Source organism: Anas platyrhynchos, chromosome 12 (genome assembly GCF_047663525.1).
Source record: "Anas platyrhynchos isolate ZD024472 breed Pekin duck chromosome 12, IASCAAS_PekinDuck_T2T, whole genome shotgun sequence".
Lineage (NCBI taxonomy): Eukaryota > Metazoa > Chordata > Aves > Anseriformes > Anatidae > Anas > Anas platyrhynchos.
This window is the reverse complement of record NC_092598.1, coordinates 13,251,574-13,274,815: the sequence shown is the minus strand read 5'-3', so window position 1 is coordinate 13,274,815 and position 23,242 is coordinate 13,251,574. Positions and strand designations below refer to the sequence as shown.

Sequence of the window (23,242 nt, the reverse complement as noted above, 5' to 3'; positions counted from 1 at the left end):
TTCGCTCGCTGCTTCAAACCCTTTTCACAAAGCATTTCTGGGGATGCAGAGCAACAGGAGGGCAGAGGCAGCTGCTGTTCATTTACACATTCAGTGTAAATGGGGAGAGGATTCGGCACCAACTCTGCCACGCTGCAGGACGCCCCCGCCTAACCCAAATAAACAACCCTGAGCGAGGCCGATGCAAATCAGAGGAACGACGGTGTCGCATCTTGTCTGCCCTGCTGGACCCGCTGCGCAAAGGGCAGGTGGGAAGCTCGGCACCCACAGACCTCGGTCCTCTCTCAGCTTCACCCCCTAGCACCCTCTCTCCCCCCTGATAACGTGGTTGCTGTCCAAAAACCAGCAGTAAAAGCAGCATCTCTTCAGTCAGCTGATCTGCCGGCTGCCTGCATCCGTCACATCTGCTGCCTCTAATGACGTAAATCAGCTTTTATTGCTTCTCACTTAGAAAACACAAAAGAGGAGGCAGCTAAGAGCTGGATGCTGTTCCTCCATCTTCATTTCCCATAGAAATGTGCACTGTGGTGCAGGCACTTCCAGCTTCAGTAAGCCGCTGGAGGTCGGGGGCTGTCCAGATGTGAAAAGACCTGTAGTGCTCTCATTGCTGGCACGGAGCTGTGAGAAGGAAGGAGCCCTGCTACATGCTGGATGCCCAAAAACCACTTGAAAAGCTGGCGCATAGAGGGAACAGCATTTCCTGGTGCATTCAGTGTCCAGGTGACAATAATCATGGGATTTCACAATGGCTTTTTTATGCTTCTGTAAGCCAGGCCACACTTCGGGCAGATGAAGCTGCAGTGCAAACGTGTTCAAAGACTTCACCACAGAGCAAGGGCTCACCTTGCTCAGCTCTGGTTAACATCAGAGCACTGGGATCAGTGTAGTGGTAGGGTCAGCTTGTGACAGGGAAATAAGCCCACGAACAACAGGTTTGCTCTAAATCCTTTCAAACAGGACTGAGCAAAGAGCTGGTTAAAGGGGGCCTAGTGAAATGCCCGCTGACCTGCCCCTTCCCTTAAATGTAAAGCACATCTCTAAGCTGGTAAGGGTTTTTTTGAAGTTTTTTGCACTCTTTGTTCTGAAAGACTCGGCACCCATCCTCCTGCAGCAGCTAACATGAGCTGTTGTGTGCAGAGCCCTCTCTCAGCAAGACCAGATCGTCTTTTAAGGGATGTGTTTTCGCTCCAATTCCCTGCCACAAAGAGCAACACCATGGGAGTCACGGAAGGCAAGTACTTCTCTGCATCCAGATCAGAAGGAAATCTCTCTGCACCCGTGATTTAGATGCCCGTTTGCCCCCAGAGACCACATTCTGCACAGGAGCACCCAGCCCTGTTGAGTCCAGCCACGCACACTGCCCCAGATACCGCTCACACCACTTCTCCTGCAGCACCACGTCCCACGGCCAGGCTGCTGGGCACTGTGCGTGCCCAGTTCACAAGCAGAGAGGAGCAAACCCGCAGGGAAATTCAGGCAGTGCCACTGCTGCCAGACACAGCCTGAGCTCAGCAGCCAAAATTGCACACCCTGCCCAACCCACTGCAATGGACAAGACGCTGCCTTCAAGGTATTACACCTCCCCTGCAGCTACTGATGCAAGGACTTGCGTTGCTGTCTGCTTGTCTGCTGTGGGGTTTTTGTACACAGTGGCAACATCTCCCTGTAACTGGCTGAGCAGCTCAGTAGATTGTGTTTTTGCCTAATGATGGTATTTTGTCTCATTTGTGGCTTATCTTTGTGTTTGATAAGACGAGGCTGGAGAAGAAAAAGACTCGGACTTGTAACTAGGAGGAGGGGAGAGGGACATCAGTCATAATAACCAGCAAAAGAGGAGCAGCTGATTAACAAAGGCAGATGCACGTTGTTCCTTTTAAATGTTTTAAAGCCAGCAGTGGCATGGGACCTGTCATGGGAACCTCTACTGTCCTCTTTGGTTCCTCCTCACAAATGCAACGGAGCCGTGGCAAGAGAAGGAGATGCTGCATATTGCTGCCTCTGAAACTGAGATATTTAGGTCATCCATATCTGGCTAAGATATGAAGGTATTGTTTGTGTTCCCATTGCTGAACGTGTAATGAGTAGAAGGCACGGTGCTGGTGACCCTTGGTGTGCATTAGTGGCGGCCTGTTAGTTCGTATTTCATTGCCTGACCTGGGTAGCGTGCTCTCCCTGCTGCCATTGGGCACTGAAAATTGAATTGCAGCACTCGGAGATTTTCTCAGCAGTGACGAAGCAAGTGGCAGCAGCTTGGGCATCTTAGGAGATCAACCAGGAGGGGGATGTGGAGTTTCTGTGCTGAGGATAATGGTCAGTGGCCTCATGGTTTGCATGACAGTTGGCTCTTAGTCGTGGAGGAGAACAAAAAAGATTGCAGTAGCTGTGTTGCAGAAACAACCGGCTCTGCTCCTGAGCTCTGGGGAAAAAAATAAGAGGGGTTGTGAGTGTTCCTGGAGGGCAGGCAGGGAGCCGTTCCTGGAGTGAGGTGGTACAGGACAGCTTGTGGAAACGGGGAGCTGCTCTGGTGGGTTCCCAGGAGCCCTCTGCGACATGAGAGCATTCCCCGTGGGGCAGTAGGAAAAGGAAAAGGTGGGTTTTAGGACCAGAACCTCTCCTGAGTGAATAAGGAAGAGTGAGCAGAGCCGTGGTGGTGTTTGCCCAGCTAAGCAACAGAGGTAGGGCAAAAATCTCCCTACGCAGAGCAGGCAGCCAGGTCAGCAGCCTCACGGAGCTTCAAAACCCACCTCGGGAATTTGAAAGGAAAGGGGATTTTTATCCTGACTGTCATTCCCTCCAGGGATGCACTGGTTTGCATTGCATGTATGTTCCATCAGACTGAATGCTGAGAGTCACTGCTTCTTGGGGAAACGCTGTCATGTCCTAACAGGTATCAATGCAAACTAATCGAGCTGTAGAAGAGGAGCAGAAGGATTTTGTAGGGCCCTTACATAGCCTTGCTGCCCTAGGAGAGTAAGCTTCACCTAATCGTGAAGCTCCTGGGAACCATCCCAGGAGAAGGCTTCGGCTTCTCTCTCCTACCCAAACCCGATGCCCCGCTGGCATGGGGCCGGCAAGGTGTGGCACGGTAAGTACGGTGACACCGAGGCCGAAGGCTGCTGCGAACGAGGTTATTCGCTTAAACCATGGCAAGCATTCGTCTGTTTCTCTCTGCTTTTATTTTACATCAGTGAGAATGATAAAAAATGTTCTTAAAAATGTTCTCTGAGGGACCCTGCTTGAAAACAGTTCATTATATTTGCTTTCTGTTCCCCTGACCACCCTCCGCTTTCTTCTCTCCTCCCGAAGGGCTGTGGGTAGCCAAGGACCTCCTGTACAAAATGTCTGTGGGTTCCTACACGGTTACAATTTTGAGACCACGAGTAACAGAGGAGCGTTGCTCTGTGGCTCCCACAGCAGCCCGCACACAGTGAGTTAGCAGAAAAACAGCACACAAACGTGGGATGATCCAGATATGCGAACATCTTCCAACCGAGGCCCATAAATAAATGCATTTCTCCAGCTGTACACGACCGCGGCCTCCCCGCGCGCCGCTGCTGGGCGGAGAGGCGCTCGCTCGCCGCGAGCTCTGCAAAGCACCCGGCGGCAGCGTCCCCTTTCCCTCCGGGCTGCGTCGGCTGCTTCTTTCCACAGGGCCTCTTGCATCTAACTAAAACGTTCAGCAGCAGCTGACGCGTGTCGGTGAAAAGGAAGGCGTTAATCAATAACGCACCGGGCTCAATTAAGCTGCCGGCGCGCGCAGCCCTGTTCTCTCTAGCGTGTCTCCTGCGTTGGCTGTAACATCTTGTGTGTGCACTAGCGGGTTTGGGGAGTGCTGTCCCAAGGAGCTGCCGCGGGGACGAGCCGAGGAGCCGGCCTGTAACCCGATTTGCCTTTGGTAACCCCGTCCTCACGGCGCCTGCTCTCTCTGCTGCCCCGCTCCCGGTGGAGAGACGGCCACGCGACCGGCGTGCGCACTCCGGCGGCGGCCTCTCGCGCCAAACAGCACCAAGCCTCAGCACCTTCACAACTTTTCCTCGGCCGCCCGACCTTATCTAGCCAAACAAAGGCCAAAAAATGAGCATTTGAGAGACCAACCAAATTTGGCAGGTATGGAGCTTCTCTTGAACCAAGAAAAAAAAAAAAAAGAAACTGAGTTGAGAGTTGAAAGCAGCGGGGAACATGACTCTTGGTTGACTTTGCCGTGAGCTCTTTCCACCACCATGAAACCACGTGGCGGACTTTGCAGCTCTCTAACTGGTCTTTTTTTCATTCCTTTTTATCTCTCTCTTCTTTCCTGTGTCGGTTTTTGCATGAACCATAACCAAAAAGCTGACCTCTTGCTGTGCGTGCATTTGAACTCACGGCTCTCCTCCTGGCGAGCAGCTAACGTTCTTCCTAGAGGCATGCGCTAACATCAGTGCTAGCTGGCTGACATGTAGTCTGGTCCTTCTGAGATGCCCTTCCTTCCTTTTTTGTTTTTTATACTTTTTCCTCTTCCTTTTTCTCCTTTTTTTCCTCTCTTTGCCAGACACTTCTTGTTGAGCCACTTTCAAAGAGAACTAAAAATACAAATTTTTAAAAAAATGAAAAGCACAACAACAGACAACAGCACTAAACAAAATAACAAAACCAGGCAAAGGTCACGGCAAGGTCATTTCCAAACTTATGTCACCTGGGTGTCTGCTTCCAACTCTAGATTAATTCAAGGATCTCCCAGTCCTTGGTTAATGTACCCAACCAATTGTGTGCCACACACTCAAGAAAGTTTTTAAAAAAAAAAAAAAAAGTTTTAGAAAATCTGCATGAGCTACACCGACACATGAATCTGATCAAAAAGGGCAAAAATAACTTCCCATCCATGCATGGTGCATGATGATTTCTATGAGCTGGGATCCAGTAAATTATATGCTATGCAAAATCAAAACAGCTCTGTATAGTTAAATGCCCTTAAGTTACTAACTGTACGTCCAGTGTCCTAGGGATTGCATCTGTGTATGTATACGTTCAGCTGTATGTATACATAATTTATTATGTATATTGTAGCTGTTCTTTTTTTTCGTTGTTTTCCTCCTTAATTTAGTTTTTTTAGACTTCCTTACATGTTGAACATCCCCGAGTCGCTGCCTTCGGCCTGATGTGATCTCTCCTTTCTATTGCAGAACCGCATGCACGAATCACTGAAGCTGTTTGACAGCATCTGCAACAACAAGTGGTTCACAGATACATCTATCATCCTCTTTCTAAACAAGAAGGACATATTTGAGGAGAAAATTAAGAAATCTCCACTGACTATCTGCTTTCCTGAGTACACAGGTAATGAGAATGCTGGATGTACAGGATTGCATAGCAGAGAGCGAGTGGCTGCACAGAGCATTCCCCATCCAGGGCGTTACTGGGCTGTGTTGCAAGCAGTGAGGCTAAAGATTTCGGGATGCACAGCTAGGGTTCCCATCGGCCTTACTGCACAAGTTGTATCTCAATAAATGCCCCCACCATCTCCTTGGGGCTGTTCAGTGGCCCACGTAAAGCACAAGGATGGCTTAGATCCAGGAGCTGTGCCCTGGTTTCCAGCCCCAGCTCTGATCCCTCTTGCAGGTCTGGCAGAAAGGCCCAGTGAGCTCAGCCATCACAAACAGGGAGTTGGTCTCGGGGACAAGGTTTGTGAGGCTGCCCACGGACAGAGTCCAAGTTTTGCTGGTTCAGAACCCATCACTGCCCCCTGTGGGTCCTTGGTGACACAGGATCCGGGTGTGACTCCCGACCACTACCAAAAGGCCACAAGCTCACAGCCAGCAGGTCCCACAGCTTCCTTTCTTCAGCCCAAGCTGTAGAAGTTTTGTCCCATTAGTTTGGGAGACCCCCATTTTCACTCTCAGTCTTGCTAACATCAAGCATCCGGACATGAAAACTCTTCCAGTTAAATGCAGCTTCAAACAAGGTGCTTGATTTCCTTGTGCCACGCACACCTTGTAACCCGTAGCACAGGCACAGAGGAGCCATGGCAAGCCATGCCCTGAGCCTTGCTGGGGAGAAAGAGGCTGTGATGATGCTCGGAGATCAGAGCCGGGGCTCTGCAACAGGGCAGCGTGCAAGAAGCCCTCGCTCCTGCTGGCTGCCTGGCATCTGACCCGCTAATGATGAGCATACATCACCCATGCGAAGTCTGCAGCTGCACCCCGCTGCTTCCCGCTGCATCGCGCCAGCTTCCACAAACCCTCATTACCATTCCGAGAGAGCATAAAAATAAACTTTTATCGTCATGAATTATTTAAGCTCACCGGAGACATCCAGATGAATCAAGCTGACAGACAGAGAACCAGATCTCTTTGTCAGAAAACGTAGCTGAGAGCCGGGAGTACCAAGAGTGTCACATTTCTGGGCAGGCCAGCAAATTATGAACCAGAGCTTCTTATCACTAAGCACTGGATTTTCCCTACGAATAGGCAGGAGCGATCCACCCTTGCTCCTTCGGGCTGAATGGGAGATGAACGTGGAGCTGAATGACTCTGATTGAGTTCAGAAGAACATCTGTAGGCTTCCTCTCTGGGGAAGGTTTGGAATTTTGGCCAGCTAATTGTCCCCTTGGTCCAGACAGAAACAAAATATTCCTGGCACGTTTGTCTTAAAGATCTAATAATGGAAATTTCAGTCTTTACAGTTCACAATAGTGCCAGCCCCAAATTTTTCTTGGTTGCAGAGGAGGTTGTTGCTTGCCCTCTTTTGGGTGGCTTGTAGAGCAGCTGCACACTACCTTCTTTATAGCTGCACTTTTTATACTGGAAGGTTTTTTCTTATACCCTCTTCCTTTTTTCCCTTTTCCCAATGAAGCGAACCTGCACCTTTCACTCTTTCTTCTTCACATTTTGTGGAGCTGATTTTGTTAATCTTTGCTGCAGTCTCCCAGTAACCCTGCACTGAAATAATATTCTTACAAGCTTCGGATGGTCGAGATACAAGAACAGCAGGGATTGTAGTCTCAGATTTAACTTTTCATCCCTAAATTATTCCAGCCCAAGAGATGAGTTCAGTGTGGGAGGCAGACCCTAGTACACATGTGGCTAAGTTCTCAGCAGAGGAAAACAAACATAGCTTGCTTCTAGAGCTCTTCAGTACACGGCAGTAAACCAAAGCAATCCTTCCCAGTTCTCAGAGTACCCCAAACATGCATTAAATTTCCTTGAGGTGCCATTCTGGATTTTGGGACTCATCACAATGGCAGCCCCAGAGCTCTCCTCTCTTGTACCGCTGCAGAGGCTGGGTGGGGGCATGGGGCAGTGGTGGAGAAGGAGGTGACCCCCCAGCAGCACTCCTCTTTAGGAAAATGAGAGCTGAGCTGCAAGCTTATCCCCTCAGCCTTTTAAAACGCCCCACAAGATCCCCTCCTGTTCTTCACCAGGGCACTGAAAGTCCTGGTTCTGCTCCAACAGGGAGGTGAGCCAGCGGTGAGGAATGCCTCACCCAGAGGCGCCCAGCAGTCCTGTCACAAGACAGAGGTCAGCACATGCTAACATTAAGCCCAGACTTTAGACCCAGGCAGATCCCTTCAGCTCTCTCCCTCGTGCTTTGTTGACCATGGCCATGAAGGAATCAGCCAGGGGAGGCTCGGAGGATGAGGCCCTCAGAAGTCTGCTTCGTACATATCAAAGAAAGCCCACCAAGAAACGCCTGCAGTTGGCCTGGTGGCCTGGTGAAAAAGCAGCATTAAGGGCACAGTTGCCCTGGAGCTAAAAAGAAATATTTGATGAAAGCCCATAAATCAAACAGGCGGGCTTCTAACATCGAAAGTCGGTTACACAAAATGCTTTTAATAAAATGAAGTTTCTAATGTCCATTAGTTCTGCTGACAGAGAATTATTAGAAGACTGCATTCACAAATTCTCTCGCTGCGTGCTACAGCACTGACTGTTTCCATCCCCTTAATTCACCCATGCTTTTAACTAATCCACAATACTAAGCAAAGCAGCAGCAGAATCCAGGGCACATTTTAAACCAAGCTGGCGTTAGTGATTCCCTGCTAGCTCAGAAGGGATCTAAATCCTCAGATTTTTGAGAGCCCAACTTCCCTTTCATAAAATGCCTCCCGTTTGCATACCGTGTGTGGATCTAGTCCCAAATTCTTTACACCAATCCTTGTGCAACAGCCTGCTCCTGGTATTTTGCTCATCCACTTTTCTCTGTAACACAGGTTAGTTCTTTTCATATCCTTTTCTCTTAGCAGTTCAGGGAAAGGAGGACACGGTTACCATTGCTGTCCCCAATTCGTGGATGTTTTAACTGTTCTTTTCCATTTAAAACAAATTTTAATCAAAAAAAAAAGTCTAAAAAAGGAAAACAATGACAACCTTTTCACCAGGCCAAGTACTTACCACATTCCTGGCAGATTTTTTTAACTCCTTTTTTTGTCACCATCATGAGGAGTTTATTTTGGGTTTCTCATCACAGGCTGCCCAAGAGCCTGCCCCCTCTCCCTCACCCATTTCACCTCCGTGCGTGACGCAACAGCAGCCCCGCACACAGCCAGGGCTGAGATGGCTCAGGTGGAGCCATCCTCTTCCTCACAGCACTGGGCTGTTAGCAGTGCTCATCCCTGGGACCAGTTCCCTGCACGTGGTGGCAGCGGGATCCCCACAAGCCCTGCGAGCCCCCCTCATTCCTACACAGCGTGCTGCTCATGGTGTCAGCAGCTGCTGACCCTCCCCCTGCAGACACAGGGCTATGGGACTGCTTTAACCTGCTCTTTTTTCCTTTCCTCTCGGCTCTCACAGGCCCCAACTCTTTCACCGAGGCAGTGGCTTACATCCAGGCTCAGTACGAGAGCAAGAACAAGTCCCCCAACAAGGAGATCTACACGCACATCACCTGCGCCACCGACACCAACAACATCCAGTTCGTCTTCGACGCTGTCACGGATGTCATCATCGCCAACAACCTGCGGGGATGCGGACTCTACTAAAGCCCTCTCCTCCCCTCCTCTCCTCGCAGCCGCCAGGAGCGCCCGCAGCCCCGCGGACAGGTCCTCTCTCTTTCTTCTCCTCCTCCTCGGAAGGCAATGAGGAAGGAGTACGTAAACCCCTCCTTCTGCCCCAGGAAACTCTGCAGCAAGTTCTGCCTCCCCCCAGCCCCGTTTGATTTTGTTTTGGTTTATTTTGGGTGAATTCCCCGCGCTGCCTCTTTCTACTCTTCCGTTCCAGTTCACAGTGCTGTAGAGGGAGCTAATACATTTCCCACAAAGTGCATTTCAACTGCCAAAAAACAGAAATACTCCATTTACAAAAAAAGAAAAACTCAAAGCCTTAAAATATTTGTCAGCAACAGCGTAGTTTGGAACCAAAACCTCTTTTTTTTTCCCTTGAAAATAAGGGATATTTGTAATTCTCCTTATTTATCTTTTTCACAATTACTATTTGTTTGAGAAGTACTAGACACGTGACCATTTTGAAGGTACCCTGTGGCTCCAGTTCCCACCCCAAAGCCAGAGGGGGTGCTGAACGCAGCCCCGGCAGCCTGGCTTTGTACATTCTCCCTTTTTTCAGCCAGCTCTTTGAACAAGTGAAACAGCCATACTGAGTTGTGCTGGTGTCTAAGACGGACGCAGTAACAAAACCTACTAAGCATTGCCTAAAAGCATTCATTACCAGTAACAGTTTTACCTCCAGTTTTCCAAAATTAACGTTAAAATCTGCCTAGTGTTCTCAGTAACCCGGATCTTACTCCCGTCCCGCGGAGCTGCTGCATGGAGCGGGCTGGGCTGTAACGAGGATGGTGACCTTGGAGGGCTCTTCCAACCTAGATGATTCCGTGAGGATGCCCGTGGCCAGCAGGTGACGGGGATTTCCCTGTGTGCCACGCAGTTGAGGCAGGATGTGTCCCATTCGGGGCTGCGTGTGCACCACAGACAGCACCAGGGATGCTCATGGCAAGGCACAGCCCTCGCCGTCCCCACAAAGCCAGGGTTTGACCTTCACGTACCTAAAATGCAGAGGGGTGATTTTGGAAACCTCACCAGGTGATGGTGGGGTGCGAGGTGTCCCTTCAGCTCATGTAAATGCCCCTAGGCCTCCATCCGGAGCCTCCTGGCTGAGCAGAAGCGGGTGGCTTGTGTCACCTCCTCCCTGAGCATCCAGGAGAGGTGGCTCCAGGTTTGGTGCCCCCACCGGGTCACCTCTTTACCCGTATCCAAAGCACGAGGGATGGTTTGTTAACAGGGAGGGAAGGCTCAGGGAGCTGATTTGTGCCAAGTGATGGAGCAGGAAGGACAAGTGCAAGGGAGAAAGGAAAGGAAGGAAGGAAAGTCAGGGGGGAGGTGTGGAAAGGACGAGAGCAGCACCCAGCATGACAGAAGGTGTGGGCACAGAGGGAAGGATGAGCAAGGCTGGGCTGGGGCACGTGTGGCCTGCCATCGCCACAAGCTCCAGGTGAAGTTGGAGGGGGAGCCTGAGAGGTCAGGTGTGACCTCTGGGAACACAGAGGGACCCTTAACAGTCCACCCCAAAAGTGAGACAGCCACCTCCCAGCTCCTTCCCTGCCTCTCGTGGAAGTCCACAAGCCTGAGTCTTTCCAGGACAGCCACGAGTCCAGCTGCCCTCTCCTCAGAGCCCCCACCAGGGCTTGCTTTCAGCTCTCGAGAGGTCAGGGACTCCTCCAGTGCCACATCTGAGCAGGAGAACGGCTGTTTCCTTGCTGTGCCCACCCAGGAGAGGTGACGTGAGAGCAGGCCAAAGCAGCACAGCCCAAAGGCGAGGGGCCAGGTGAGCGGGGCTGCGGGAGGCAGGGTGAGGAGCAGGTAGGAAGGGACGGAGGGGACAGGAGCTGGGGTCTGGGGGGCTCGGTTTGGGGCAGAAGTTGCAGAAGGGCGATGAGGCAGGTTGAGGCAGCAGGGAGGAAGGAAAGATGGGAAGAGAAGCGGTCCCGGGAGGCTGGAGGGGTTTTGCCATCCGAGGCTGTGCTCTGCCAGGGACGGTGCTGGCGGGGGTCTGACAGAACCCCAGGATGCAGGGCAGGAGGAAAGCAGGGTGGTGCTCACCCACCTCACCCCATCGCGTGGCTCACAGCTGTGCCAGCACCCCCTTAATTAGCACATAATTATAGAACTGTTTCACATTGCACAGGGAGGGCTCGCTGCTCCTCTGCTGGATGCTCCCAGCCATAACACCAGGTCTCTGCTCCGGCACAAGCCACCTTTCTCTTCACCATCTCAGCCTTAAATTCCTCTGGCAGAGTCAGAGGAATCTCAGCCTTAAAGTCCTCTGGCAGCCCCCAGCCCCTCCACAGTGCCAGCACGCTGCCATCAGCCCAAAGGAGCCCTGAACACGAGGCACCTGCACATGGCTTTGTTTTAGCCCAGGAGTTTCAGAGTCAGGGGGAAGGATCCTCAAATAAAGGGTTTTCAACACGTGCCCAGTTCTCTCTGGTTCCCTAGGAGGTACCAGCTGCCTGCCGCAGCCTCAGAAAGATTTCTAGGCGTGCTGAGCTCTCATCCCCAGAGACTAAAGCCAAGGGAATGACAGTAAGATGCCACCAGCCTGCTGCTTCTTGCAGGAAGAGGAGCTGAGTGCCTAAACAGGCACTGAATATGAAAGAGAAATACGCAGGACTCAGGTCTCACCCCCCAAACTTCCCCTCCGCCCAATGCAGAGCCCTCTTCTTGCACAGCAGCCTGAGGTTATCAAATTAACTCATCTCCATGCTTTGCTTTTCAAGGCAGCGCACAACAGCAGCGGGACGGTGCTCCTGGCATGGAAAGAGGCAGGAAATTAGCTGGAGGGACCCAGGTCGACAGGGATGCTCCTGGAGCTTGCTCGGGTGATGTACACCTGCACTGAGCATCAAGATAAGGGCTAGGAAGCTGCACGTTAGTTACATTTGATACCTGAAGCGCACATTATTGCCAGACCCAGGGTGAAGCTGTGTACAGCAGTGCACTGGTGCCTACACGGGCAGCAGAGCAGCGCTTTAGGAAGCTCCATCAGAATAATTTGATCAGCAGCTCTAGGAGCTGGGAGGCTTTCTATTTCCACCCCTTGCTGTGCGTGACATTTCCTCCGATCCAGCATGTAACAGAAGCTGTCCCCAGCAAAGGCAGCACCAAGCCAAAGCTCCAGGAGATTCCAGCATAAAGCATGCAGGAATATTTTGGGGAAGAAAATCTGAATTAGTCCCAAACTCTGCTGAATGCAGCTGTGCCACCCGTCCTGCCGGGTGCTCTCACACCCTGCGCTGGGCTGGATTCGGGCACCCCAAAAGGGGACCAGGAGGTGCAAAGCCACCCAGCCCCAGCAGCATCCCCAGGCAGTTGGTTATCATCCCCAGCTGGCACTCCGCAGGGACGCAGGAGAGAAAAAGAGGAGGAAATGTTGACACACTGAGCCTTTTCTTTCATTTTCTTTGGCATATTGTACATCTAAAGCTTCATTTCAGCTGCTGCTGCTGACATTCCCTCCCTCACAGAAGTGTCGTGAGGATTAACTGACAAAGGCTTGAAACGGTGTTTGAAAGATGAAATGCTTTCAGCGTTAAACACTACTATTTTTCCCACTTGATGGCCTTGTATAGTTTTTTTTTTTTGTCCCCAAGAACGCCTGCCAAAGCATTACTCACCGCTGGGTTCCTGCATCCCTCCCAGGCCCTTTCTGACAGATGTGCCTTTCGCAGGCAATTTTTTTGCCCGGTGCTTTTTCTCAGTCCTCAACCCCGGCAGTCCTTGCAGGAATTGCCTAGAGATGTTGCGTGTACCCTTCAGAGCTAATAGGGGAACGTGCAAACGGTGCCTGATTTTGGCCTGCCTGCTGGTGGCTCAGTGGATGCAGGTTTTAATGACCCGGTCCAGCAGCAGCATCCACGTGGCACCGCATTCAGAGCAGCTCTGACAAGTCACGGTGAGCTTCAGGCAGCAGCAGACAGACAGAAACCCTCCTCGTGCTCCATCAGCAACGAGAGGGCCAGGTGTGTGGATACACAGGATGAAAAAATTCCCCATAGGACCCTTATTTAAAAAGTAATTTCAACAGAATAGAGAAACCCGTGGAAGGAAAAGCTTGCAATGAACCCCTAGATGAGGCACTGGGATGTGCCACCACCTCGCACAGGAGGCAGCAGTAGCGGGGCTTACAGCAATAAATACAGGCCAGGGGAGCACAGCTGCACACACAGCTCCCTATCCCAAAGGCCAGCTTTTTCGTACCATGCTCTGGCTTTCACGGGTGGCCCAGGGAAGTGCAAGCTCTCTGCAGGGCCTTCTGGCCGCCCGTCTGCTAGCGTGGGCACATCCCTGCTGCCACTGCCTCCTGCAGTGCCCCAGCAGCCTCCAAAAGACACTTCCCAGTAATCCCACCTCTATCAGGAGTTTGTGAGAATTTGCTGCTCACCCTCACCCTGGCTCAGGGCTCTCCTTACTTTCCCAGCAAGGCCCAGGGCCCAGGTGCAGCACAATGTGGGCAAATCCCAGGCTCCAGAGCTGGACCACAGCCTGGACCTCCACGGAGGGGAGGACATCCTCACAGGACGTCCTCAGGACACACAATTTTGTTTTAAAGGACACTAGATTGTTTTAAAGGACACTAGAGGTATTAACAAGAGCAGCTGTGCCATGTGCTAAAATATATCCAGTGCCTTTAATTGATCGGGGCATGGAACGGGCTTTGCTTCCAGGCCAGGAGTGGTCCTCAAGAGGTGAGGGTTAGCCCCGTAAGATGTCCTTTTGCCAGAACACCCCAGTTTGCCAGACCCTGCACCATGGCACGTGAGATATTTGTGGCAGAGCTCCTGGGAACGGGGCTGAGCATCAGCTCCATTAGGTAAGAGCAGCTCTGGGACATCCGTGTCTTTGTCATGGGCCAGGTTTGGCTTCAGGCTTATGACCAAAAGCTCCCCAACCCTGTCCAAGGAGCCTGAAATACCCATTAGTGGAAGCGTGCAGGTCAGCAGGGACGGTGCAGCACAGCACCACCCCAAACCAGCCAGGAAATACTCCCAACCCCATCGGGCACAGCCCAGCACAGGCTGCCCAGAAGGGCAGACCATGGTCTTGCCTCTGTTTCCCCCGAGGAAAGAGCAGCCAGAAACACTCCCCAAAAGCCCCAAGACTCAAGTGTAGATGGTAATTTCTGAGCGCCTGCGATGCCACAGTGTAATTGATGCTGACAGACAGAGGTACGTGGCCTATATAGGAGGCTGTGCTGAGAACGTGGCCATGGAGAGGGACTTCTCCCAGGACTTCTCATGTCCGAGCCAGCAGCCTGTGTGCTCTCTGGGGAGATCTTGATCCATGCTGCCCCTGGCAGGGCACACGTGCTGGCCCTTGAAGGCCAATGCATCTGCTGGAGAAGGACCAGAGCCTCCCAGCTGGCACCCCGCAGCTGGGAGAAGCCAGCTCAGGTCCCCTGCTGAGACCTTCTCCCTCTGCAATTTGCAATATTGCACCCTAAAAAAAAATTCAGAAGCCACAGCTGCATCACCCACCCTGACAGAGCCTTCACGTCAGTCTCACAACCAAACCCTGGCTGTCCCGTGGCGCTGGCAGGAGGCTCTGCCTCCAAATGCTGGGCTCCAGGTGGGGAGAGGAGAGTGCAGCAGGTACCAGCACGAGGTCCTCACCACCCTCTCCCCAGGGCCGTGCCAACCCCTCTCATTTTCTAGGATCCCCACATCCTCCCAAACCCTCCCCAGCCCAGCTCCAGGACCGCAGCTCACCCAGGACAGCCTCACCCTCTCCGCCTCACACGCGCATCATGTTTCAATACAAAGCACCACCCCATTTAACACCCTCAGCCCTCTCCCCCCACCTCCCTTTCCCCTCCCTCCAGCTCAACAAGGGAACAGTGACCATCACCGTGCCTCAGGGCTGCCCTGCCCGCTGTCCCCTCTCCGCCACCGACCTCTTCCCGACGGATCGCCGGGGGCCCCCTCGTGCCGCCCCCCCGCCGAGCCATTCCTCCTGCATGTTCGATGGCCCAGCCTGTATTAACTGTAATTTTGTACGAAGAGTGACTGTCCGTTGGTTTCATAGAGCGTTAGCGATTGTAATAATTTATTGGCTGTCGGTAATGTATTTATTAGTTACAAAATGTTAATAAAGTGCCAGCTCTTTTCTAGCGTGAGAGGGTTTTATTGTGTCTCCCTTGAGCGTGCGCTGCTTTTTCTCGGCCCTGCTGCTCCGTGCTGTCTGTCACCATCCTGCGGCACTGCTGAAGCCATGGCAGAGCATCTGTCTGTCCATCCAGCCCATGGCAGTTGTCCATCCCAGCCTCACTCACCTGGCCATAAGGAATTTGAAAAGGATCAGCCCAAAAGGTGAGTGATCGCCTTTGTATCCGTGCCACTCGCTGCCAAGTGCAACAACACCGGGGCATGAGAGCAGCCACCTCCACCCTGACCCCTTTTGCCTTAAAGATCTGCCATTTGGCTGTGATCTTTTATCTGATCCAAGCTTGTCTGTGGTGTTTATCTGATCCAAGCACCTGCATGAAAGCCATTTAAGTAAAGTGGGGCGATGTGGGCAGCATGGCTGGTGTCCTTTGCTTGTTGGCAGTGTCCCCGCTTCCCCAAGCTTTCCTCTCATATCGTGGTTGCAAATTGTGACAAGCAGCAAGTTTTGCATTGCTTTTCCTCCATCAATCAGCACAGCGACAAAAGAGCTATTTCTGGTTCGTTTCAGTAAGTCGTGCTTTCTCCCCATTGCAGTGACACAATACTTGGAGCACCTCTCGGTCCCTTCAAAGTAACTCGTGTCAGTTTGTTCTTTTGTGTCTGAACCAAAGGGCTTCCATCACTGGAGGCAAGGAACACAAAGCACAAACACAAACTCGAAGACAGCAAGGGAAAATTTTCCATCAGCCCAAACATGGGAAGTTAGATGTTATTCCTGTTGACTTCACCGGTTTTCAGTGGTGTAACTTCAGCTGGACCTGGCCTCAGCAGCTCCCGAACCTCCCAGCCTGCAGCCCAGGCAGGATCTCAGGCCAGCTCTGAAGATGACGACCGGCTCATGGAGAAGGGGTTTGCCTTTGGTATTTGTATGGAGGATCCCGTAAGGTCTCCCCCAGGATGCCATCCTGCTCAGATATCCAGGGCTCAGAAGTTACCAGGGTAATCTTTGCATTGGGGCTTAGATTCCCCCAGGCACAGCCTTTGTTCGTTTCAGCTGCTCCTCCAGCAGCACTCCTTTCTTTAACATGCATTTATGGAACAAAACGGGATGAACAAAGAGCTGAAACCAACTAAAACCCACCCAGCTACTTGCCACCAAAACCTCAGGACCCAGCGTTTTTTGCAAAGGCCATTCGATCAAGGCAAGAAGAGCCACATCCATCTGCCGTGGTTTTCCTGCTTTCCCATGAAAAAGTTCCTTAAAAAAAAAAGAGATAAGGATCAAATGAGGTCCAGAAGCTTTGGAAAGCAACTACTTGGCATTCACAGCTACTCCTTGCCAAGGAAACAACAGCGTAATCTCAAAGCCTTTCAAGATGAAATCAGACATCTGCTAAATTTTGCATGCAAAAGCTGCAGTCAGAGTGTAGCTAAGAAAATGACTCACTAATAAAACATTCATGGAAAACTCCAAAATGTGTAATTGGGTCATCATTTCATTAGCAAACACGTGTGCTCTCATGAATCCAGGCAAGCCCGAGCCACCTCGGCTGTGCTGGGTGTCCGCGAGCACTGCAGTGCCTGCGGCCTCTCCTGGATTTTGCCGTGGAGCAGCTGGGCATGGCTTCGTGTTAATTTCCAGAGTAAGTTAATGATGGAGGTGGATCTGAGAGCTGTGCCCTGCCTTCCTTCCCCTCTCACCACCAGCAGCGTGCGGCTGCCCCCAAGCCCGCACCAAGCTGGCGGAGGAGCCTCACCTCACCCCACCTCGCCTCCTTCTCTCCTCTCCCTCTGTCCACTCTGCCTCCTCTCTGCCAACAGCTCCTGTAGCTTGGGGAAAACAGGCTCCAAGTGGAGCTTCGGAAAGGATAATTAAAAAGAAAAAAAGGTCTTAGCAGTCGCCTCCACGTCCCTGCTAAGGCTCCTCCATGACGCAGCCCGTACACACCCCGCTGGGCTCCTTGGTGCCCCCCGGCCTCCACCACGGTGTCTGTGGAGGTGGAAGGCCTCACAAGGGGCAGAAGGACCCAGCAGGGACAGGACATCTCTTTAAGGAGATGAGTGAATGATTTTCTTCCCCCAACTAACCTGAAACCCCAGCACCAGCCCCTTCTGGAGCAGCCGGCAGAGAGGCCCAGCACAGGCCGCGGCCTCCACACCCGGCCTCCCCTTCCCGTGCCCCCAGCTCCATCCAGCCCTGTCTCACTGAGGTTTTGCTTTCTAACCATGTCAGTGCAGGGGAAGAAGAAGTCCTCCTCTCCTCTAACTCTTTCTCTCTCTTTGCCTTTCTCTCCTCTCTCTCCTCCCCGCGTGCTCCCTGCTGCAGAACCGCATGCACGAATCTCTCATGCTCTTCGACTCCATCTGTAACAACAAATTCTTCATTGATACCTCCATCATTCTCTTCCTCAACAAGAAAGACCTATTTGCCGAGAAGATCAAGAAGTCTCCTCTGACCATCTGCTTCCCCGAATACACAGGTACGTGCCGGGGCCGCGCCGCACCACGGGGTGGGGGGAACAGGGACACCATCACCTTCACAGGGCAGCGATCGCACTGCCCACCTCCAATCCATGGGATGGCCCCAGCACCCCAAGGGGCACCTCTTGGGGTTGAGCCATGGCTTGTGCTTGGGGAATTATTCTGGCAAAGGCACGAGAGCAGCCATCGGGGCAGAGAGCTCCAGGTGCATCCCCAGAGGAACAGCAGCTCTCCAGAGCACGACCCCTGCGGTCCCACCAAGGGGAGTGAGAAAAACAAGAAAAGCCAGCGAAGGGAAAGCGCTGGGCATGGAAGGAGAGGAAAACCAAGTCCATGAGGCCCACAGGACGCTCGGCCTTCCCTAGGGTTTGCTGACAGGGCCTGGAGCACGGCTGCAGGAGTGGAGATGAGAGGGCCTTGAAGATGGGGCTCCCGCCTGCGTCCCCTCACACGGGGCACACTGCTGGAAGGGAAGAGCCCCGTCACAACAGAAATGGGTGAAATCACTCGGGAATTATACCAGCTTGTGAGTGAAACCAACTCAGCTTGGAGGAAATGGAATCAAGACAGCGCTGTAGAAAGAAATCCACTCTGTTTTTTTTTTCTGAGGAAAAAATAAGTTCCAGCTGAGAGATTCCAGCACCCCTCCCTACACCTGATGTCAGCAGCTTTGCCCAGCACCCACAGTGGCCACCAGCACCCAGGGACTGGCCCCGGCCCCCAGCAGCATCCCCTGGAGGCTTCACAGCACTGCCAGCACGCAGCAGCTTTTCCCCTGCCCCTTCTCCTTCCCAGGCCACATGTGCTGGGATGTCCAAAGCCACCCGGGAGCTTTTCGGCACCTCCTGGCTCCTCCTGCCCTAACGGGGGCAGCCTGGTGGCACCCGGTCACCTCCCTGTGCCTTCAGCCCCCACCTGCACCAGGAAGGAGGGGAAGCATCGAGCTGGAAAAGGAAAATAAATCTCCAGATAATAGCTGCTCTTCCAAAGGCGCTTTCAGGAGCATAATTCAGGCTTTGTGGCTCTCCGTGAGGGGCCGGGCACAGCCACTCTCACTGCCGTAAGCAGCTTAATGCAATAATGCACATTTTTGGACTCAAACAGCTGCCCCCCACCTCCAGCCCACGATGCAAAAGCAAAACTCCCCAAGGGGCCAAGCCAACAGACAGCGACACATCCCCGAGGGGCCCCAGCCCCACCGGCTGCCCCTCACCCATCCCAAACTCTTGGATCAAGCTCCTGTTCAGCCCCGGCTTCCCCCTGAGGGCACCCACAGGTGATGCTGGAGAGGGCACCCAGTGCTCCCAGCCCCTGCCTGCCTGACCGGGGGGCATGCGGCCCCCCGGCCTTTCACCCCTGTGCACCGTGGATGTGCTGCAGGGACTTACCCTGGGGCCAGGACGAGCATCCCTCAGGGACCACCGAGCATCCCTCCAGCCCAGGCAGGGGCAGCTGGGGGCTGTCTGCCTTCACCGGGGGGAAATAGAGGAGTGGGGTGGGGAGGGCAAAGCAGCGGCACCTGGGGAGGGAGGTGGTGGAGGCAGAGCCCAGGTGCTTGTGATTTGGGGGGAAAAGAAAGGGAAAAGGGGAAAAAATGGGGAAATGCGGGAGGAAAAGGGGTAGATTGTGGGGGAAATAGGGGAAAAAATTGGGAAAGGGGAGGGATAAAGGGGAAAGGGTAACCCCTGCTCCCAGCTTGTGGTGGCAGCACCATGGGTGTTGTGCCTGCTTGTGCCAGGGGGGCTCGGTGTGGTGCCCCTCGGATGCTGGGGAGCAAGGCTGAGGCCCAGGGTCACACTGATGGGCTGCTGGAAAAAAATCTCACCTGGGTTAAAAAAAAAAAAAGGACTAAAAGGGGTTTTGCCTGCTCTTTTCAAGACAAAATACTTTTCCAGCAGCGTGGCAGGGGGGTGGCGGTGCCTGTCCCTGACGCCCCCCGCGCTGTCCCCCCCTGTGCCCGCAGGTCCCAACACCTACGAGGACGCGGCCGCCTACATCCAAGCACAATTCGAGAGCAAAAACCGCTCGCCCAACAAGGAGATTTACTGCCACATGACGTGCGCCACGGACACGAACAACATCCAGGTGGTCTTCGACGCCGTCACCGACATCATCATCGCCAACAACCTGCGGGGCTGCGGCTTGTACTGAGCCCCCGCGGCCGCGGCGGCGCGGGGAGAGGGGCGAAGCAGAAGAGAAGCGACGCGGCCACGCGCACGCACACACACACACACACTTACACACACCAAGCGAAACGAAAGAAACAACCAAACCGAACGAGAGGAAAAAAAAAAAAGAAAATTAAAAAAAAATAAAATTAAAAAAAAAAATCGTAATCATAATCATGCAAGTTGGTAAATAAAAAGGCATAAGGAAAATTATATATATACGTATATATATATATAAAAAAAAAAACAAATCCACGACCACCTTTTTAGTTTGTCTCGAAGAGCTGCGGGCAGAAGGGGGGTCCCTGGCCTCAGCTGGGTGCGCCTCGGGGGTTTTGGGGCACCTCCAGCTCTGGCCACCCCCCGGTGGGGCTGGGGCCGGATCCTGCCCGTGGCCCCGTGCCGGTGCTCTCGGGGGGGAGCGTCTCCTCCCGGCGCGTCTTTGAGCGGGTTTGGGTTATTTTCGGTAGTTTTGGTTCGTTTGTTTGTTTTTTTCTCTTTTTTGACTTCTTCTTCTTACGATGAACCGGTTTTATTTCCAGTGCCCCGCGGCCAGGGTCAGCCGCTGCGGCGGGAAGCTCAAGGATGTTATTTTTAATAAAAAAAAAAAGAAAAAAAAAAAAGAGGGAAATAGGATAAAAAGAAAAAAAAAATAAAAAAAAAAGAACTCCCTCCTCGCCGTGCGTCCTAGCTAAAAAGGGAAACAAACAAACAAAAGATCTTTTCCCATTTCCCTTTTCCCGGCTGTTTTGGGCAGAAAGCGCGGCGGCGCATCCTCCGTGCGGGCAGGGACGAGCTGGCGTTCGCTCCCCTTTTGGGGCTTTTTGGTTTCGTTTCGTTTTTTAAATTTTCCACCTCACTTTAGGTAAATCCCTCCCCAGCCGGGAGCCAGGGGTGCGGCCGGCGGCGCTCTCCATTCCGGGGTTTTTTCCCCCATTTTTTCCATCCCCTCCTGGCTCCAGCGCCTCGTTCAGCCTCCGGCCCGTATCCAGAAGCACAGCCCTGCCCGGCCTCCACCTCCGCTCCCCAAAACCCCGTGTTTCACACCAGATCGGCTTCCGCGTCTTTATTTTCCCGTTCGGGGTTGATTTGGGGGCTTCGGGGAGGGGTTATACATATATACATATTTTTTTCTTTTTTTTTTCTTTTTTTTTTGTTTTTATTCATTTTATTCATTTTTAACACTTTCCAGTGAATGCTTTTTTGTGCTGCTTTTTTCTCCCCCCCTTCCCTCTCTCCCCCCCACCCCATGTCCTCCCTTTTAGTGAATGGTGTTTTTTCTCATGTGGGGATGTTTGTGCTGCAAAAAAAAAGAAAAAAAAGAAAAAAAAGAAAAAAACTTTAAAAACAAACAAAAAAAGACAAAAATACAAAAAAGAGAGAATGAAAATAATTTAAAAATTTTAAAAAACACACAAAACCACAAAAAGTAAAAAAAAAAAAAAAAATCGAATGTAGTGTTTACATTAAAGCCACAGTTTTCATGACCAATCCTTCACCATTTCTACTTTGATTAGTAACCAGACGTCTTCACGGTTTCACTTTTAAGAGTTATCTTTGCTGAAGAAGAGCAGTCACACCTGTTTAAAAGAAAATGAATAAATAAAGAGGAAACTAAAAATATTATATATATATATATATAAAGCGCCAGGTCTTTCTAAGCCTTTCTATTACCAATCAGTGAGGTTTCTGTGATATATTACACACTGCCAATCTCTTTCTCTGACTAATGGAAAATTCATGTGTAGCTCAATAAAGAGAATGTTTGTCTGTACCCCGGGCTCTCCCCTCCCGCGTCTCCGGCTGCTTCTTTCGCCACGCTCCCGCTTCGCTTTGCCTTTCTAAGGGAAGGAAAAAAATGGAAAAAAAGAATTAAAAATCACCTTTTTTTTTTGCAATGCTGAAAGAACCAACCCACACTGATGCTGCTTGGTGCAGGGTGGTCCGGAAAAATCAGGCTTTTTGTGGGGTGGGGGTGTGGGACCTGCCTGGTTGTTGCTCCCACCCCATGTGAACAGTAATTTTGTCCAAAATCGCCTTCACCCCGCTGCCAGGGTGACCGGGAGCCGAGGGAGCACAGCTCGACCCCTGCGAGGCTTTGGGCAGCTTTGGGCCGAGGACAGACCCCAGGACTGAGCTCGAGGGCACTTTTTGGGGTTGTTTCGCTCGCTCCCCACAAACTGCCCGAGAGAAGCCAGCAGAAGGCATCTGCTGGGACTAGGAAAACGCTTTGGGGGACAATCGCAGCAAAGCCATTTTCACCTGCTAAAGCTGCTGTTTGTGCATGCGAGGCTGAACCACCTGGGGCTGGCACGGGGAGGAGAACTGCGGCAACCCAAGCCCCAGCTGTTTGTGCGGGCTGCGAAAAGCCCCTGGAGGTGTGGTGCAGGGCAGAGCCTGCGGACAGCCCGGCCGGCTTCAGCGCTTCGCTTGTGCCTGGGACAGCAGCGGGCACGGTTCTGAAGCAGAGATGGGCTTCCCTGTGCCAGCAGGGACACCCGGCACACCCCAACATCTCCACACGCAGCGGGACGGCCTCACCACGCTGCCTGCAGCTGCGGCCGGGCGTGAGGGGGGCTCTGCGCGGCCTCAGGCCCTCACACCTCACCCAGGCCCCCGCCGCATTCATCCCGGGGCAGGATGCGGGTTCTCAGCGGGTTCTCAGCTCTCAGCCAGAGCAGAAAGCCCAGCGAGGGGCAGGGAGCACCGAGAGCCACTGAGCTCATGGCCCAAGGGGCACCAGAGGCCGGGCACCCTGCAGGGCCCCGGTAGCAGGCGCTGGGGGCTTGGCTGGAGCAGGGCCGGAGCTGCCCAGGAGGTGGAGGAACACTTTTAAACCCCATTGGGCCATGGGGAGGGGGTCACCGCTGCCTCGGGTGCACCCCGAGCTGCCCAGGACACAGAACTGGATGGAGCAGGGGAAGCTGGGCTAGATGAGGCGCTCGGTCCCACACTGGTGAAGTTATTTCTTCACAGTTCCTGCTGGTTGTGGTGCTCTGGTGGGACAGATGCGGCTCGTATCGATGCAGGGAAAGCCAAGCGAGCTTCTCCCTTTCCAGGGAGCAGAGCCAAGAGACCACCACTGACCCCTGCCCTAATGCACCCTCAGCACCAACATCACTCGGATGCCGTCCCACAGCTGACCAGGCCCAGCACCAGAGGGAGCCACCAGGGAGCAGGATGAAGGGGAAAGCCGCCCGCAGGCGGTCAGGAACACAACAGGAGGAGATGAATCCATGAGGAATTGCCCAGGGGTCTCTGAAGCTCTCCCTCTGCTCCTGGTTTCAGTTCCAGGACACTCGCCTCCACCCCACAAACTGGGCACCCCCCTTGCTCATCCCCACTCCAAGCTCAGCCACCGGAGGCTCCACAGCAAGAGGGGTTTGTGCAAGACCAGCTCACCTCCTGCTTCGGAGCAGCCGCGGGATGATGATGAAGGGATCAAAGCTGCCACCAGCTTCACACAACCCACAGCAGGGCCCTCAGCACAAAGGGAGAAGGGTGCTGGC

At 52.8% G+C, this 23,242-nt stretch overlaps 1 protein-coding gene and 1 long non-coding RNA gene across 4 annotated transcripts in view; one reads left to right on the top strand and one right to left on the bottom strand.

Moving 5' to 3' along the window:
• The window catches only part of GNAO1 (G protein subunit alpha o1), a 130,784-nt gene extending 109,277 nt beyond the window's left edge, over positions 1 to 21,507 (top strand). For 2 of the 3 annotated variants that reach the window (XM_038185398.2, XM_038185401.2), the window contains 2 exons: positions 17,411 to 17,564; positions 19,529 to 21,507. In XM_038185398.2, coding sequence (XP_038041326.1) covers positions 17,411 to 17,564; positions 19,529 to 19,716 — 342 coding nt within the window. In that variant the 3' untranslated portion in view covers positions 19,717 to 21,507. Of the gene's footprint in view, positions 1 to 5,159; positions 5,314 to 8,765; positions 15,096 to 17,410; positions 17,565 to 19,528 lie in introns of those variants that run through there. The other variant, XM_038185400.2, reaches the window with a different exon arrangement.
• Positions 14,997 to 19,532, bottom strand: LOC106014473 (uncharacterized). The gene is made up of 2 exons (XR_005268827.2): positions 18,954 to 19,532; positions 14,997 to 16,342 (listed from the first exon to the last, which is right to left on the bottom strand). It is a non-coding gene; the product is annotated as an uncharacterized lncRNA (long non-coding RNA).
• Positions 21,508 to 23,242: the final 1,735 nt, after the last annotated feature.